Here is a 19,420-nt window from a genome sequence, read left to right as displayed (position 1 = left end):
TTCATTTGAGCAGAGCTTCTCAATGGAGATTACTAAACTCCAGCTTACAGTACATGCCGGGTTTACCAGGTTGCGAGTATTACATAAAACGGAGTATAAAAATGTATCCTTTTAAAAGAAAAGCTCTGATTGGGGGATTTAAACTCTTGACATCTGGCAACCCCAAGCATGAAACTCCATTTTAGTGTCATCTTTTTAAAAAAATCTCATCTTTACATGTTGATACAGTCACAGTTAATGTGTAATGATGTTGTGTTGGCTCATCTTTATCATGGATAAAGGTTGGCAACGAACATTTTACGTCAAAGTTTTTGTTAACAAAATGAACACTAGTTCACATATACTGCCATAACTAACTTCTCAGACTGGAAAATTGCCAGAACTGATTTACTGGTATTTAAAAAAAAAAAAGAAAGAAGATCCTGTTCACACATTACATCTAAATAGTACTTTACCATTAATTTACCAGTAAAAACTGTACGTGTGAAAAGGCAATTGGCAATTGTACAAGGTGTCTGCTGAGTTCAGAATTGAGTTTTTCTATGGAGAAGCTGCATTAATTTGATTTAAATTAGATTTTTTTTTCTTAAAGTCTGATCACACCCACCCTCCCCAGTTGGAGATGGCATCATGCCAGCTGCGGGCGTCGTCTGCTGTCTGGTAACAATTGCCGGGAGTCTAGAGATGGGAGTCACTACTGATGAGCTACATCCTGGGGTGCACATGCTCCATTCTTCACCCAAATCAAAGGTGGAAGGACCATCTGTCTTCAAAATATGTTTTGTCTTGTATACACATAACAACCATACTCTAGGTTTCAAGAGCTCTAAAAGCCAGTGTATACTTCATTTTCTGTGTTTCGCTTCATTTCTTGCGCATGGGTGAGCATGGAAAACTTTCAAATACTGTGTAGATCATGAGGGTGGATGGACGACACTGGACCTTTGTTTTTTGCACATGCACAGACACAAAAGCGAGACCGTGTGAATGGACATCAGCGGACTGTGCTGATGATGTAAATTACATCACACTGACGTCTACAAGCTTCCCATTAAGGAGAGTTTGATTCTTGCTTAATCCTGGATAAAAATATCAGTTCCTCAGATACATTTTCTTAATGTATTAAATGAGCATTAACTTGTATCACTGAGGGGATTTACACAAATGAAGCAAAGCTTGTGTTTCTTTTGGTCTCTGATGTGGATTTGACAAATAAACTTGATCTTCATTTGGTGAAGTGCGTATCTGCTCACTTGTGTAGCTTTCACACTAGGGGTTTTGATGTGGACCTACAGTATGTTCGATAAGTGGCTTAACGATGATGCTCCTTTTTTGGTCTGGATCTACTCATTTACTCGGAAAAAAACTGCAACTCATACTAACACATGTATGTAACATGTTTTTGATTTCAGAAATACAATTTTAAAAACTTTCCCTTTTTTTGAGACTGGTGTTTACTATGCTAATATCATAATGGGGGGAAGCCTTATTAAAAGAGTGCCGTTCTTAAAAGGGAAACAAGGAGTCTGGCATAAAGTAATGTACACTGCGAAGGCCCTTATGATTGTGTGTCAAGGTATCTTAAAACACTAGATAATTTGACATTTATATGACATGGTTAGTTTAGTCATACTCTAGATTTGTACACCTTTTAAATATGTTTTTACTTTATACTTTGTTATATCCAGGCCCTGTGATGAGAGGAGCAGTGGTATCCCAAGTATCCCAACGCTGTTTTTAAACCCCCTCCAACAGTGTCTCCTTTATCTGACACACCCAGTTCAGATTTTGGAGTCTACTAACAAGCTGATGACCTGAATAAGGAGTGTTTGATTAAGTAAGGCATACAAAATGTGCACTGTTGGGGGCGCTTCAGGAACGGGTTTGGAAACCACTGCTCTATAATATACCCCAGTCATCGGGCTCAGGGGAGAGGGGGCCAACTCAAACCAATTTTGGCCTCTGTGAATTTTAGCGACAGTACTGTATCATAGTCATCTGAAGCACATGCATAATCCTGAGAGGCAACATTTTATTCTGCCCCAGAGCAACACAGAAATAAACGGATGAAAGAATACAGAGATGAAGGAGGCGAGCACACTTCACCTCAACTGCATGGCGCACTCCAGCTCGGCTGCTCTGAGACTCGATACTACAACGAAAGGGGGCTTTTGTGTGCACACTAACATTCGAGAGCTTTCCCTCTGTGGCACTCAAATCCGATCTTTGTTAAAAGCAGACATTAATCTTTCATTTCCTGTCAAAAGTCAAGAGGTCCGCAGAGTAAAGCTACAGCAAGACAAAGCTCCAACGTCACGCTGGCTGAACGACTTTCTTGTCAAGGTCTTGGCTTGAGAAAGCGACTAGGGTTTGGGGTTCAAGCAACCGTACAAGGAACGATTGCCTGTTGGTTTTATATCTCCCCAGACGGTCTGAAGAAGGTCACAGCTGGAGCATGTTTCCATTGGCATTTTAGCTTCAGTGGTGTTCTCGTTGACAGAGAGTCATCCATCTACAGCGGACCACAATTCCCTTATCATCAATTAACAAAACAAGACTGTTTGAAACCCAAATTAAAAAAGAATTGGATCCACTGAACCAATTAGCATTGTTAATATGGGCAATGAGAGTGCCTGAAGGCACGAAACAGCTTTCAGATTATCTTTCCTTATTGACAAGCTGTAATGGGACAGCTCGTCATTTATGTGGAAAGTAGGGATGGGTCAACTACTAATTGATTAGCGAGGTTCACTAGTTTTTGATATATTTTTAATTTAGCTGATATTTAGGCAGTAGGGCGTGGCCCCTAAAGCCATACAGTTTAATATTCAGCAATTACATCTCATGTTGTTTTTTGACCAGTTAAAAAATAGTCACATTGTTCCATTTCGTCGTGCTCCACCTAGCTAGCTTTGTCCGGAAAGCAGGACTTACGTAAACGCCTCAGAATAAAAGTGTACGACTGGGGTTGAAACCAGCCTTATATCACTGATGGAGAATTATTTAAGACAAATGGGTCGACTAGCCGCTCAGACAATGCACTGACTAGTTGAATTTGAAACAATGTCGTTTTGCACATCTCCGACGAAAGGAGAATGGAAGGACAGATAAAAGATTTCGACAAAACATAAAAGGGCTTCGTCTTTCATCTCTCACGCAAGCAGTGACTAATGTATGCGCCTGCAGAGCGAGTGAGACACAGTAGACAACGGCAAGGCTGTGCTTGATTTGATGAGCTGTTGATGAGAGCAGCCTGGATCCCTGTAGAGGCTTCAGAGAGAAAATGAGTGCGAGACGCACACACACAGCTGAGTTAGGCCTCAATCTATGCTTTACTTCCTCCCCGAAGAGCAACTTCAGCCAATCGCGGCGCAGATTCCCATCCCCCCCTTACGTCCCCTGCCAACGGCTCAGCCAATCAGACGGCTCTCTCGTCTGCCTCATCAGCACGGCCCTGGCGCCTCTCTCCCCTCCCTCATTTTCCATCCCCTACGTGCTCGTTCTAATTATGGAGAACAAGTTGTGGAGCACGGAGAGAGGGAGTGGAATCAAAGGAGCACGGGAAGAGAGAACGGAGTGAAGGAGAGGAACGTCGGAATGGAGGGGGAGAGGGGCCGCATTGACAGGATACAGATCAGCCTGCAGGGCTCGGGGATAAACAACAATTCTTTCAAGCTCTCAGTAAATTAGAGCGCGGCAGAATGGCGGTGAGAGTGAGTCGGCCGTGTGTGTCTCACTGCAGCTGTGTTATTGCGGGAAAGACACAATCCTCCCCTTCCAGCCGGTCTGTGACAAGAGGACAGGCAAAAACGAATGAAGGGTAGACAGCAGGACTTAAACGAGAGAGGGTAAAGCAAGAGAGGATAGAAAGAGAGCTGCTCTTTAGATGTGGAAATGATCAAACCAAGCAGAGATCAGTGAAGCACCAAAGTGATACAGCAAAAGCCTTTGTGAATCCCCAAAACCTTGTGAGTTGCCTACGTAGGCAGAATTTTAAGGCATCAGTCATGCCCCCAATACAAAGGCTCTACCAAAAAGTAGATACCTTCTTTAGGACAAATTGTAAGACAGCATGTCTCCTTTGTGGAGACGGCAATCAAACAATGCACTGCGTCAAACTCAGTGGAAAAAAATCTATTCAAGATGGCAGACATGAAGCACAATTTACAAATTGCTGTCTATGTAGAGCATATTAATATGGTCACTTATGAGGTTACATTTTAATTCGGATGGAAGGCAGCTCATTAGGTTTTTTTCCCCATCACAAGGAACAAACCTTTTCCTTTTTTTCTTCCAACCCAGATTCAGTCGTGCTCTGCCTTCCTCTTATTTATGGTTCTTAATATTCAGCTTCTCTCATCTGTCTTCCCAGCCTTTTCTCATTAACCGCTTCAAATTCTCCACTCCGACACTTATATAAACATTTGTTGGCTAGACTGTGTGCAATTCAGAGGCATATCTCTGGTCTCAAAAAAGCTCAGGACACAAAAGAGGTCAATAAAAGGAAAAGACACACACCGAGGATGAGAACACACACCGAGTGCCTGAGTCCTTGAATCAGATCTTTCCATCTTATTTCATCCTGGAATCTTTTGCTTTTTGGGACTTATCTAGAATCTGTGATTTTGACACTTTGGTGTTGATTGATTTTCAACAACTGCACACCAATTAAGTGATTGGACCACCCAAGACAGATGTTAGTACCGTGAGAAAAAGGACCATAAGGAGCACCAGGTGAGTTTACTATACAAACCCTCCACTGGATCCATTCTTTGAGAATGAGATATAAATAAACAGGAAGCCCTCAAATGTTTTATGACACCAACAAGTATCCTTAAATAAAGACTCTTTCTAACAATCCTGGGCATTTACGACACTACGGCTGGTAGTGGAATGTATTCGTCATGTAGTTCAACAGCAAGGCAACAGGATAAAAACCAACTGAATCCACAACAAAAAGAAACACAATCATTAAAATACCCACCCACTGTTCCTTGTGATATGAGGCAGGCTAAGATTTTGAATAAATCTGACTACCACAGGGGAAGCAAAATGTATTTACTACAAATCCAAATGGTTAGTGATTGTTAATGTTACCATGGTGAAACGACTCCAAAAGGGCACACACATAACATCCTGTTGCTACCCGAGTGCGACAAGACGAGACTAGTAGTTACTAGATTTTTTACGTTCAGCCGTACACCGATTACATTACTTGCCCACCGCGGCACTGTTGTTTTGCTTTTTCCTAGAGATATAAAAACCATTTTGTTCAGTTGGACAACAGACACAACAATTAAAAACTGAAAGCATCTGCTCTGATCCATACAGCACGAGCTGCAGAGTCTCAGCACAGTGCAGCAGAGATTTCACTTATTAAGTGACAAGTATAGGAGAAATGAGATGACTGACAAGCATATTGGTGGAGGATTTGGTGCACAACAGATCCTGAGCATCATTGACAAATATGTCATCTTGTAAAATGTAGTCAGTACCACTGCTCCCTATACACATAGGCCTAGCACTTGTGATTGCAAACTCGAATTCAAAAGCGATTTCAATACCCCACATATAGATAGCGGCTCCCTGATGTCCAAGAGTTATAGGCCCATAAACAGTGCGCGTCATTGCAAAATCAAACGCGGAAGTGAAAAGCGAGCGGCCATTCATAAGCATCCCCCCTGTTCTCTGTAATAGAGGGTACGCGCATGACATCACCGTCGGCCGGAGTGAATGCGGTCACGCCCACTAAGTGGCAAATAGACTGAGCGGCAGCATTTGTTTTCAGCGTGAATGCCGTGAAAAACACACAAAACACATCTAAAATGGGAAAGAGCTTTGCGATTGACTGTACAACTAGATTTGACCAGAAATCTGAGGTACTGTATATTTTTACAGACTGCAAAAAGCTACAGAACAGACTATATTCTGCATAATTGGATGTTTTTAAATAAACACTGACAAAAAACTATACAAGTTTTAGGGCTGGACGATATGATGATATACAGTATAACATTAATGTAAGTGATCACTCGGATTTAGACCTATCTATATTGTATTTATATAAAACGTTTACGGGCAAATTTTCTTAATTTATTTCCCCGGCGTCGAAATCAGGCATATAAATGTCAGGAAACACGATTCCTGGCTGCATGTCAATATCCATGGATCACTGGATCTTTGATAAGTTGTAAGGAACACTATATCAAGTCCAACTTTTAGTTTAAACTGATAATAGTTTGTTTAACCCGCGTTTTCGCAGTTTCCCCTATTAACTCCAGCCACGCAGCAACTCTTTTGCCACTCAGTCCGGCTGAGGGGGGCGTGTTCCGGCGGGGAAGTGACGTTACTGCATTCCCTCTATACCGTTGTTGCAAGTTCATATATCGGTGTGAAAATTTCCTCACCGTGACATCCCAAAGCATCAGTACAAATGAATATAAAATATTAAAATACAAAACCTAGGTCAACCTCAGTCCCCTGGTCACTTCATCAGGGTGAATAACGATCTCATAAATGTACAATTCGAAAGTCAAAAGCCACACAAGTCCTCAGTCACCTTCACTGTCATGGTAAATAGAGGAACAAACCTGTGATCCCAGGTTCTACAAGCTAGAGAAGAGCATCCTTAACAGAAAAGGCAAAAAGGAGGAAGAATTGACTAGGAAAGACCAAAAGGGGTCTAATTACGTCGGCAAGGTCCAGCACATGTTTATTTAATTCGTCTTTTAAAGGAAGTGCTTGATTAAATAAATAGAGGCCAGGAAGCACACTTTAAATTCTCTTTAATGGAAGATGATGAAAAAGCCCACGGCTCGAGGCAGAGCGCGCAAAACCCACCACGAGAGAAACCCAGGCCATCAATCTCGCTCTCACTCATACGCACTTTACCTCCTAATGTTTTTTCCCCAACTGCAATGCATTGAAGATCTGAAAGCAAGCAAAGAGAGACTTTGAAATCGTCAGGTAAAACTGTAGAGATTCCCGCCAGCCCATAATACCCTAGGCACGTAAAAGAGGTTTAAAAAATAAAGCAGAACACCAAAGCAATATTTGTCTAGAAAGATGACACAGGGGGAGACATTAATAAAATGTGTGCGAGTGTGTGTACGCAGCTCCGCTGCTGAGACAAAGCCATTTACGATTACAGCTACACAAGGGCTGCCAAAGAAACAGCGTTTTACCCTTCACAGAGGTGAGCGTTGAGCAAACTGCAGGTGACAGAAGCTTTGATACACAGATAAACAGCACTGAGGTTGTTCTTATAACCTCCCTCTCTCTCCAACACGAAAGATAAGCCAGCTGTGATGAGCTCTTACAAACGTGAAATCCTTCTCTCATAGACACATCTTGGCGGCTGACACACTTCATCATACTAACAAAAAGGGTTGTGTGTAGATGGCAATCCGTTCAAAAGTCAATGGACAAACAGGGTTTATTTCCTTCACAGGGTACGCATTTCCTTCAAACTAAAGACAGACTGATAATCAGATTAGTTTTACTGGTATTCATAAAAAATAGCTACAATAAACAGTATTCACAAGTAACTTATTTAAAGCTGCAGTCCGGCATTTTGCCTCTTTGTCGCCATCTCTGTTTGAAATCTGTAATTGCAGTTATTCGCGGAATTATTAACTTTGCGTGAGTTGCACATCGGCATGAAACAGCGCGGATGAACACAATGTTTTGAGACTGCGAGTCTGTCAGTCACCGCGCCGATGTGGAAACTGGCATTCAGAATCACACATTCTACTTTTGGAAGTATAGGCCTACAGTATGACCATGACAACATACGAATTTTCATCGGAAAATGTCATCTGAACAAGTAAGTAACATCCACATCAACTAAGGGGGGAAAGCCTTGCAGTAAATCGTGCTGATTAAATATAACGATCGCGTCAAACCTTTCAAATTATACTTTGTTCTCAAATTATCAACATCAGCATTGTGACTACATTTAATGTGTATTATGATTACCCTGTAGTTCAGTTTCTATTTCTGTGCAGTCTAATTTCTAATTGTCATACCAATAAATTAATGTTTCTTTACTGGTTTTCTTTGAGAAAAAAGAAAAGAAAAAAAAAACACGTATCTGTAATCCGATGCATATTTAAACCTATATATAATTTCGGAGGAGGCCGGTTTGGTTTGCTTGGAGTAGAGGTGAATTGCTCCCTCTCATAGCTAGCACAAAATATTTACCATAATAGCTAAACGAATAAAGACAGGAAACTCCGTAACTGTGTGAATTAAGCGAACAAGTGTGCTACTGTTACACGATTGAACTATTGAAATGTCTTACCTGTCCTAAAAGAAAAAAAGCCGTCTCTGCGTCCGTTTTGAACCGATGTTTATCCTTGTTTTCGCGTGGGCCAGTTGCAGTCTCTTTTTTCTCTAACGTTACCCACTCCGAAGTCCGAATTATTTGGGGTTTTACAAGTGGTGAATGTCCAGTTGTCACTGGTGATTGTCGTTTGAACCTTTCTGGATCCGCCATAAGTTTAATTATTTAATGCTGTGAGAAAAGGCTAAAAATGTCCACCTCCAACATCCTCACGCAATATAGCCGACTAGCCGGGACGCCTTCTTTATGTGTACAGATGTGACGTAATGACGCAAAGACATGCTCGAATTTCCCGCGGAAATCCACCAGTACCACTGGAATTAAAATCATTATTACAAGCTAACCGTTTTGAATCGGGCAAAAGCAAGCAGATATTTTTGAACACTGGCTGGTTATGTTTTTTTTAATTATTATTATTTTGGATAATTTTTAACCCAAAAAAGTTACGGACAGCAGCTTTAATGTACTGTTTGGAGAAATACTTTTCTTTCTTTTTTTATTATTATTTAGCATCACTGAACATCAAAGATAATTTGTTACTCCTAAATAACAGTCAAGTCTATTCAAATATATTTCGATAGCGCTTTTCACAAAAGACATAGTTTTAAAGCAGCTTTACAGAAAAATAATGCTGTTATAATGTGATAGATAGATAGATAGATAGATAGATAGATAGATAGATAGATAGATAGATAGATAGATAGATAGATAGATAGATAGATAGATAGATAGATAGATAGATAGATAGATAGATAGATAGATTTAGATTTTTCGATTAAAGAGAGATTGCACAGCAAGGAATAGGAGACAAAAAAGAGAAATGGTGACAATGATTCAAAACCATTATTCTCTAATTAAACTCATTTGACATTGGAGCTCTGTCTTTCTCTCTTGCTCTTGTACACACACACACTCTCTCTCTCTCTCTCTCTCTCTCTCTCTCTCTCTCTCTCTCTCTCTCTCTCTCTCTCTCTCTCTCTCTATCTAATAAATTCTCTGGAAGTAGAAAATTGTGCCATGATTTCAATGTATGAAATATCTCAACCTCCTTTCAAAGAACCAATATCAGAAACGGCAAATCAATTTGACAGCACAGGATGCGAAGTCAACTTATAAAGACACTGAAAGAGTGAAAAAGACAAAGAGAGAAGTTAGAAAGCCAGACACAAAACCCCACAGAGAAGACAAATGACAGCTGAGCTCACAGACATCTGAAAGGTCGAACCATCAAGAGCCTCTACCAGCAGAGAAGCACCCAAACAAGGTCACTCATCAGCGGGGGTCTGCGTTTCTATAAAAATCAACAAAGCCACCAGGGTCTTGAGCAGAGTCTTCATAAAGCTCTCAGAGAGAGATAGACTGAAGGGCAGTTAACACTGAGAAGGACAAACACATTCAGACAGCAAGACAAACTGCCATGATCTCTCCTAGAGGAAGTCAACTGCTGCATTTTCATTGCAAGGTCTAATGACAAGATCCAATATTATGACGTTTGTTTGTGCACATTATCAAAGAGACGACTCTCACAGCCACTCAGGAGTCATGTGACATTACACAGTGTGTGAAAAGCCTTGCCTTTGATTGGTCAACCGGAGTTCCAAGAATGATGATTTATTACAACACTCTTCCCATTGTTTGTATCACTCAACTTGTCTGTGTTTGCGCCAATCTAGACAGGCTCACCGCCTGTGGGTTAGTGGTTAGTGCAGTCAACAGTGTTACTTAAGTGAGTCATTTGAATCATTCACTCAACCAGTTTGTTCAAATACACCGATTTAAGAACAAAACATGTGACTTGACTGAGTCACGGAGTTATTCAGTCAACCAAATCATTCAAAAACACAGATTCATTGAAAAACAAAACAGCCATTGATTCTGTTTGGAACCATTTTTATTGGCAAAGAAAAAAATAGACAAAGTAACCGGCAATGTTGTGCCTAGCTAGTATTATCTTCCTGTTTACTGATATTGTAAAAACAATATCAAACTCACAATCATGCTCTTGGATTTTATAGGATCTTTAACGCCATTGACGGAAATCGTGTTTTCACTGTTAATACGGTAGGGGGCGCTATTACACATCTTCTGAAAGAGTACCGAATCTCCGGATCAAACACAGGCGAAGAAGAAGCAGAAACAAGTGATGTAATATGTTAATCAGATGCATATGTAAAATAACGCAATCATCAGCATTAAACAGCATATAAATCAAAACTGTCTAATGTTACTGATTGAAATGTCGACCCAGGACGAGGTATAGGACTGTGCAACCTTTGGGGGGGTTGATGGACTTGATCTACTCAATCTGTGTTTTGGTAATCGTTCTGAATCCAATCTGGATGTAGTTTTTGACAAAAATGTGATTTTTTGCTCAAAATGTTGATTTTTTTAATGAAATTTACCCACATTCTAGTGTAAAAAAAAGAAAAAGAAAGAAACTAAGCTAGAATAAAACTTTTTTATTTTTTGTTCTTTGTTTAAATATACTGCAAGCTCAGATATTCAAACGACAAAATATTATGGGGGCTATTAAACTTTTGTGAAAATTATTAAAAATGGCTGGCGAAAAAACAAACAAAAAAAACACTGGTGGGGAAAGAGTTAAGATACATACTGAACAACCTACAATGACATGTGAGATGTATTTAGAGTTATGGATGTAGCACACACACATTTTCAAGGCTGTTTCCCATTTCAGAGGGTTCTTTATATGAGATGTCAGGAGCTCCAGATCTCCAAGGGCAAATGTAACCACGTCAGCTGCTCACACCATCATACCTTACTTCAAACATGTTGCACAAATAATTTTCAAGGACTTTCAGCATGCCAGCGGATTAACGCCGTGCAAAGCTCACGCCGTTTTGATGCCAGCAAGGTGGATTACACTATGCTTTCATAGAAAAAGACAATGAGCAAAACGTGTTTAAAAATCACACCGGTTTTCATGGGGATTCCGCAATTAGGATCACGACCCGGTGGAGAAGACCAAAGGCCAAGTTTCCTCAACCGTTTGATACGTGGAGATCCAAAACATTCTTCATTGATTTTTCTATTTTACAGAAATTTCATCATAGGAACAATTCTGTGAAACATCAGTTCGTATGTAATGGGCTGTAAGTCGATATGTCGAGTTTAGCAGTTCACCGTCTTCCAATTGTTAACCAAAGAGTTAGTTCCAGTCCAAACTTGCACCATTGTAAGGCAGAAGTGGACTTCTTTTTTTTCTTTTTAACCGAGGTTGTGAAGAATACGAGCACAGCCTGATCCATAGGTTCTCCTCCAGTCTTGGGATCTAATTTTCAACCCATGTTTTCTGACATTTTCCTGTGTAGTTCAGGCTACATGATCTGTGCTCCTTTGTACTTTTCTTGCACTGATCTGATGTAGACCTTTACTGTGCGAGAGACACTTTGAGATAATTATTCAAACGCACACACAGTGCAGACTGGCCGTTCATTGTGCTGTTATTCTCTTTGTCCTTGGCTGGGAGTTCACTGGGCCATTGTGTCAGACACATCTAAAAATAGGTCTGCCGGCATGAAACCAGCAGCCGCCTGGGGCTTTTAAACAACATTACCTCAGTCATCAAACCCCTGCGGGAAACCTATCATGACAGCACCAGAGACTGCAGCTCCACTCGTTTAAATACCCATGCAGCGTCTTCTAGAAACACTAAGAGCTTTTTATGAGGGCGGCAGGGCTGGATGACTATTTTTAGGAAATGGATGGTAACTGGAATTCTTTTTGCTATTTGGAGTTCCTCATAAATCATTAGAGCTTTGTGGATATCTTCACGGATCACTGAGGGAGGGACAATATCGCAACTTTAAGGAAGAGTTTACCAAAATGAAATTAGTCACCCTCCTGTTCCTCCAAACCCATATGACCTCACTCTTCCATGGAGCAAAAAAGCAAATGTTTCCTACTTGGCGAGTGAAGGTCCATATCATTCCACTGGTTCCCACGTATTTTGTAACCTAAACTGTATGGAGAAGAGCAACGTGAACATTAAAGTCCCTGTGAACCGGAAGTTGCAACTGACTTTACTTCAGTGTTGTGCTGTATAATTGTAACGGAATATTAAATAGAGGGCAGGGTTTTATTTTAGCGCACCTCCTCTCCATCCCTCGCTCGAGTCGTAGCAGACCAAGTGTGCCGCACAAGTGCTGAAAGTGAAGCCAAACCGTCTCGATCGCCCCCTCGGTGGCTGGTCCCAGTACATGTCACAAACCCCGCCTCCCCATGAAGTCTAATGGACGCGATGGAAACGAAACAATCAAATTCGCCTTTGGTTAAGCCCCGCCCCCCTTAGTTACTGTTGCTACGTCCGACAAACAAACTTCATCTGGGCTTCTGGTATCAACATGGCTTATGCTGTGACAGCTCTTCCTGCTGAAATTGTATCAAACTTTTATAAAGCAGCAAATAAAGTGTCCGATAGAAGTATGGAAAGGGGGCTGCAATATACGTTCGAAGGCTATATTCACGACATACAGGTGAAACGCAAGGAACAACAAGGCATCCAAATAGAGACAAAAGCACAGTCAAAAAATGAACCACCGCATATCCTACTAATCGAGACGGAGGCTGGGACTAACAATATCAAGGAGCAACACTGTTCATGCAAAGCTGGGTAGATCTCTATTCACTTCTATAATCGTTATTACAAAGCAAACGGACTACGCGAGTGTAACGTTGTATTTATTAGCAGCGTGTGCTAGACGAAAATTGTCAGGATTTGACTTCGGTTTTGGGAAGGGAATAAACGGACACCCCCCTCCAACCTCTCTGGGAAACGCGTATCTGTGTTACAAATGCCCCAGGCACAACGTTTAACCATATTTTTGATAAAACTACGACGGTAATAGCCTGCCGAGACCAAAAATATGAGACGCCTGTGTTAAAGTCAGTGGAGCGCTGTGAAAAAGTGTCGGACCTCTGAGGGAGCTCGTTCTTGGCTGCGCTGTGATTGGTCAATCTACATTCTAGGGTGTGGCTTAGCCAAAGGCGAATTGCACCTCAATTACATTTTTTCCAAAGATGTTTTCTGTCATTTTAGGTCGTTTCGATCACGCTGATTTAAGTTTAAGTGTTTTTTAAAATAAGTTTGATCTTAGTTCGTTATTTGAAGCTATAAAAACGGGAATGTGACATCATGATTGACAGCTGTGATTGACAGCTTCTCTAAACGAAGTAGTCACTGAGGCACCGATGGACTTTTTTTGGGAGGAGATTGGAGCTTCAACTTTAGTTTCTACATGTCCATAACTGTTTATTTCTCACATTAAACCGTTTCTGTGGGAGTGAGGGCGGGAACTGGATATCCCGGCTCCACTTCTCGTTCACTACTGCGCGGAAGCAGGTCCCAAATCTGGGCAAGATGTTATCGCCATATTAGGACTTTGGCGGCTTCACTTTACACCGATGGAAGAGAGCGAAGGGGCGTCGTCCATCTTTTTTTACAGTCTATGTTGCAGACTGACTGATGGAGGGAAGCGGTTAAGGATATTTAAACCAAGTCGCCAAATTGACGTCATTAGAGAAGGAACGTCATTCCAGAGCGGAAGCTAATTTTCTGATTTTGATTAAAGATTATACCACAACAAACTTTTTTTTTCTGTGTATTAACTTGCGGATTAATTGTTCACCACAAGATTAGTCGCCTTTGGCTTTTGGCTTGCTTAGTTGGAGACATTTCATATTCAACAATATTATTGATCTGCCTGCATTGACACCATTATATGAGAACTGAACTGAGCTGGACGATGACATCACTGTTTTCTCCAGAGCAGCTATATAGATAAATTAACTAAATAAATAACTTTTTTACAACAACAATTAACCATCACTGAACTTACTTAAGCTGGACTATGACTATATGGACTATATGGACTATTTTATAGTTGGATTATTTTCCTGTTATCACTGTAAAGCTGATTTGAAACAATCTGTATTGTAAAAAGCGCTACATAAATAAAGGTGACTTGACTTAGTAATGTGCGCTAACAAAGTAAATAGTGTCAATTTTGATTTCATGATGACTTTAACAGCTCTTTATTTAATGTTCCAAAGAAAAAAGAAAGTCATTCAGGTTTAGAATGACATGAGGGTGAATAATTAACTTTCTTTTTGGGTGAACCGTTTCTTTAATAGGAGGTAAAAGGCTTTTTACAAAATAATGTCAAATATCTGGTAATGCCTATTTATAATCCAATGAATTTGGTTGCAGATGCGGCCATCAACAACAAAAGGTATTGAAAGCGTTTTCTCTCCCCTTTTAAAATATGATAAGCCTAGTTATTTTGTATATGGTAAGTTTCATTATATCATTTGCATTTAGCATTTTCCCCCCCACTGTCCGGGACTCAATCAAGACCTGCAACCAATTTTTGGCCAAGACCCACCAGTTGAGAATAAGTGCAGATCATTTGGGTGAAACAGTGCAAGAGAAACAGCAAGATAGTGTTCTGGAAAAGTGTTTCCAATTGAGAGTGGAACAACCAGAGCGCTGGGAAATCTCTTAAACTACTATATTCACTTGAGCATCATCTATAGGGACCTCATAACAGCATTTCTAGAAAAGTAAGGCATTATCCAACACCTAGGGCAGACGCTCTCTAAAATCTCAGACTAATTTTGGACTGTAATGTCTCACCGGCAGGCTGGACGGGCGGTCCTGCTGTGTAAGGCCCATGTCATCATGGTTTGGTTTCCCAGACTGGACCCTGTTGCCATATCCCTCCTGCAGAGTGTCCTATGGAGAAAAACACAGAAACTGAGAAAGAGGGGAAGACTGATGTAAAAATAAAGAAGAAACATGCAGCCACTGAAGGGCTCAGACAGCCCAGAGAGTCTGTGTTGTGGTTCTATACACCAACAGGCCTTTATTCACATGGAAGACAGCGTGATGATGACGCCATCCCATAATTGTGCTTCATCCACAGACTCGGATTCACGCGAGCAGAACGGCTGTTCATGCAGAAATACTGAGGCATGTCTGACGGCTAAAAAGCAGACCGTGCACACTGATTATCAACCATAAATTATGCAATCTGCATATGGGGATCAAACAAATACATTTAACTATTTGCTGGCCTATTTATGTTTGGCTGAATGTCCAGATAAAAGAACTGGATAATAGTTCTGCGAGATGGGATTGTACCGAACTGCAGGAAAGATATCGGAACTCGCTTCCTGACACAATCTTTATACATTTAGAATCATATTTACATTTGTATTATGTTTTAATTGTTAAATAATTATTCTAATCTGTGGGGGTTTTGAATGAAGCCTCTTAAGGCCAATTCACCTCGCACAGACACGTTTGTTGGGGTTTGTCAGATCGGTGTGTTACCCTGTCGGCGTCAGTTGGTGTTGGTGGGGGTTTGTTTTCACTCGACTGAACATGTTCAATCAGTGTTTGGCGGTGTCTGTCGGGGCACTTTGAACATGACGCTTATTTTTACAAAGTCCTAAATCCAACGGCCAACTTGTTTGTTGGTATTTGTTGCCGTTTGTCTTTGCGGTGTGAAATGGCCTTTATGCCATTTTTTGGATTCATTAAAACAAAAATACAGTAAAAGTTAAAATAAGTAAATTTGAACACTGTCGGCAGCCATTACTCCAGTCTTCAGTGTCACATGATCCATTAGAAATTCAAATTGCTGATTTGGTGTTTAAGAATCATCATTATTAAAGTATAGTGTATATTATAAACATATTGTGGAAACCGTGCAAAAACTATTTTCAGGTTTCTTTGAAAAAAATGTATTACAAATGTAAAGTGTCCCTTTTGATCAATTCTATGCATACTTGCCAAATAAAAGTATACATTTTATTAAAACTAAATTGGTAATGTATATTTTCACACATCCATATATATTCATATTAGTTATAATGTCACTCGATTGCAAATCAGTAATGTAGGCCTATATTTCCACACATCCATATATATTCATAATTTTTATTATAATGTCACTCGATTGCAAAAAATAACCAAGTAATTACACTTTTTTTTAAAAATTATATTGTAATACTTTCAAATCGAATCTTCACACTATCGGGTCGATCCGGTACCCGTTGATTCAAACGCTTCCATGCGTATTTTTGTGAGAGATCTGTGAAGAGCGTCAAAGGTTTCTATTTACAACGTGCTTTTGCAGCATTGAGCACTCTAGCCTATCGCAGACACGTTTTAGGGAGTCAGAATCACAGTTTGATCAGAGTGAGCTCTCCACACTTTACGAATCACTTCGTTATAACCAACTAACCGTAAAAACGATGTAAATAAGAGATTCATTATGCAGGTGCTTAATGGTGTGAGATTCGCAGCAGACTCATTACATCATGAAACTCAACTGCGGACTCGTAGGAAGACCACAAGTGTTTAGGGTGCCGTTTGGGATAGGGCATGTGTTAGTCTAAATGTCACAACAACAAATAAAAATCTCCTTTTGTGCTCCAAAAAAATCATACAGGTCTGAACCATCCCTTATTTGCAGCAATATACCAATAACACTGTAGGTATCAAGCCAAAAGAAAATGAATTACAGCATCTTTTCTGTAAGTGGATACTTGACTTCCCTCAGCAAATACACTTCAGAAAAGGAAAACTGGAGAGAATTTCGAAAGTGTGGCAACTAAGGTTGCCCTGCCCCCAATTCACTCATGTATACAAACATCACCCAGAACTCCCTTCCGCTCACTTCATTCAACTGTGGGAAAAAACACTGGGCAAAAAAAAAAAGAAGGGGGGCATTCCCGAGCCAGACGGAGCTGTATGTGTGTGTGTATTGACTCTGGGTCATGGCCAGGCCACACACACAGACGGCTGTTTACAGTTGGGCCATTACATCAGCGCTCAGGCATGTGCTGATTCAGAACCGTAACAGCTGCTCCACTGCGATAACGGACAGAGAGACCTCCGATATTCACAGCAGAACAATGCGATACCTCCCGAGTGACACGCTTTTCCTCTCAAATACTCAAAATTCACTTTCGCCATGCTGTGTAGGGCTGTCAATACAAATACTGGGGGATTTTACTCCACGTGATATATACCACCGCAAAAATGAATGTGTCCGTTATGAATGTGTCCGTTATTTATTAAAGTTAAATATATGTTAAAGTCCCCCTGTGGTGAAAATCAGGCTTTTAATGTCGTTTATGTTGTCTATTAAAACTGCAGTGAACCAAAGACAGTCTCAAAAACCGCGGTTTGAAATCGCTGGTGTTTCCGACGTCGCAAACTACCTTGTAACCAATCAGGTCAACGTGTGATCGTCAACGAGTGGATCTCTGAGCTGGAGTGAGTGAGTGGAGGCGGGGCTCATTTGCATATTCATAGAACCGCGTATACTAAATGAGGCAAGGGTGTAGAGTTACATTCAAGCTATTTTAAAGCCTGAAAGGCCTTTTTTAAGGAAAAAACGTCATTTTGGTGATCAAAGATGAGTTAAACGATAAGACTACAGGGTGAAATTAATAAAAAATTACACTTAACTTACATCCGTTTGAAATGCGACAGTGCTAAATACAGGTGTAAACATTACAAGGGTCCAAAATGTAATGAAATTTGCCCTCTTCAATCACAAATCAAAAACACGTGACCAGACTGCATTCTGTACAATTGTGGAGGGGCAGGGTTTAACCGGAACAAAATGATTGGAGAAGTCCGGCATATGTCACCGAAGATCTGTTGTTTTCACTGGAAACTCGAGCTGTGCTAATCTGATTAAACATCACAATGTACTTTTAAAAAGAAAGAAAGAAACAAAAAAGCATGAATGAATTGTTCACAGTAAGATCTACACCATTTGCTAACAAAATATACAAGGTGAAAATTCATATCATGCTGACTATCCTCATTTAACATAATATGGTCTATATTTTATAGAAGGATGTATTTGCTTAATAAAATAAATACCATTTTAATAATAATAATAATAATAATAATAGAGTAAACAATGTTTATTTGTAATGTAGTTTTTGTGGCTAATTGAAGATTTTTTTCACCCACCTCTATTGCTTTTTATGAATGTTTGATGGGCTTAAAAATATATATTTTTTAAAAACATCAATGGAGAAGCTCCAATTGCCTGAGGAAAGAGTTTTGAGGTCAATAATACGTTCTGATTCGAGTCGGAGCTGGATTTTATTTCTTCATTTCTTCCTGTTTTCTCTCAACCGAAGGGCCGTGCTGAACGAGACGTGTTTACACAGGGTGTGTCTAGATGAAAACGTCGCTGTAAGAAGACAAATGCATCTGAGACTCGTAAAACTCAACATGTCCATGAAAACATCAAATCCGTCTCTTTATGGTTTTTTGAGTCCCTTGTGCCTCCACGGTTTCAGCACAATGATTAACGGATCGTTCTTTGAGCTACAGATAAAACGAAAAACATCCCTTCAGTGTGATTAATGCCCTATTGTAATGGCTTGTCGGAAATTGCATCATGCCTGCACAGTTTTGATGTTTAGTCGGCGCGTGAGGGACATAATGTCTCTTTAAAAGACGCCATGAAACCTAAATTGACAGTATTTACGTTCTTAATAAATGTCCCTGGTCGTATTGTGCCTGATTGATCAGTGCATGTTTCTGTAAAGAGGATGAAAAGAAAAGAAAAAATGATAACCTTTCATTAAACCGTAATGGCTTTCTCACTCCCAGAAATTGTTTTTCTGCTGATTGTCACCAAGTCCATACGGGCAGGGAACAATAAAATTAACCAATGATATCATAGTAAGCCCATAGCAAGGCAATCAAATCTTAAACTGGTCTACCAGTAATTGCGAATGCTGTTTTCATGTTGTCTTTAAAACACACACTCATCCTGAAATCAACGTGACTTTGATGAGAGCTGACATAAGCAGGTTTCAGCTTACCACGCCCTTGGTACAAGCTACCACGCCCATGGCAGTATAAAAACCATCTTGTTTCGTCAAAACCACTGTAGCGAGTCAGGAGTTGGAATTGCGAGTATTGAAAACGATCAGGATAGAGTATCCGTTCATCCCCTCTATCTCCCCTGGGCTCCGCCCACTTTTCCAGCATTTTTTAAATATTGCCAGCGGGTG

At 40.3% G+C, this 19,420-nt stretch overlaps 1 protein-coding gene across 5 annotated transcripts in view; it reads right to left on the bottom strand.

The window, feature by feature from the left end:
- arid1b (AT rich interactive domain 1B (SWI1-like)) overlaps positions 1-19,420 on the bottom strand; it is a 94,252-nt gene that overhangs the window by 53,039 nt on the left and 21,793 nt on the right. For all 5 annotated transcript variants that reach the window (XM_056262622.1, XM_056262621.1, XM_056262624.1 and 2 more), the window contains exon 4: positions 15,000-15,098. In XM_056262622.1, coding sequence (XP_056118597.1) covers positions 15,000-15,098 — 99 coding nt within the window. The remainder of the gene's footprint in view (positions 1-14,999; positions 15,099-19,420) is intronic.

The sequence above is a fragment of the Rhinichthys klamathensis genome, unplaced genomic scaffold (assembly GCF_029890125.1).
Source record: "Rhinichthys klamathensis goyatoka isolate OS25496 unplaced genomic scaffold, OSU_Roscu_1.1 h1tg000196l_1, whole genome shotgun sequence".
In the NCBI taxonomy this organism is placed as follows: Eukaryota; Metazoa; Chordata; class Actinopteri; order Cypriniformes; family Leuciscidae; genus Rhinichthys; species Rhinichthys klamathensis.
This window is presented reverse-complemented; position numbering and strand designations above follow the sequence as displayed.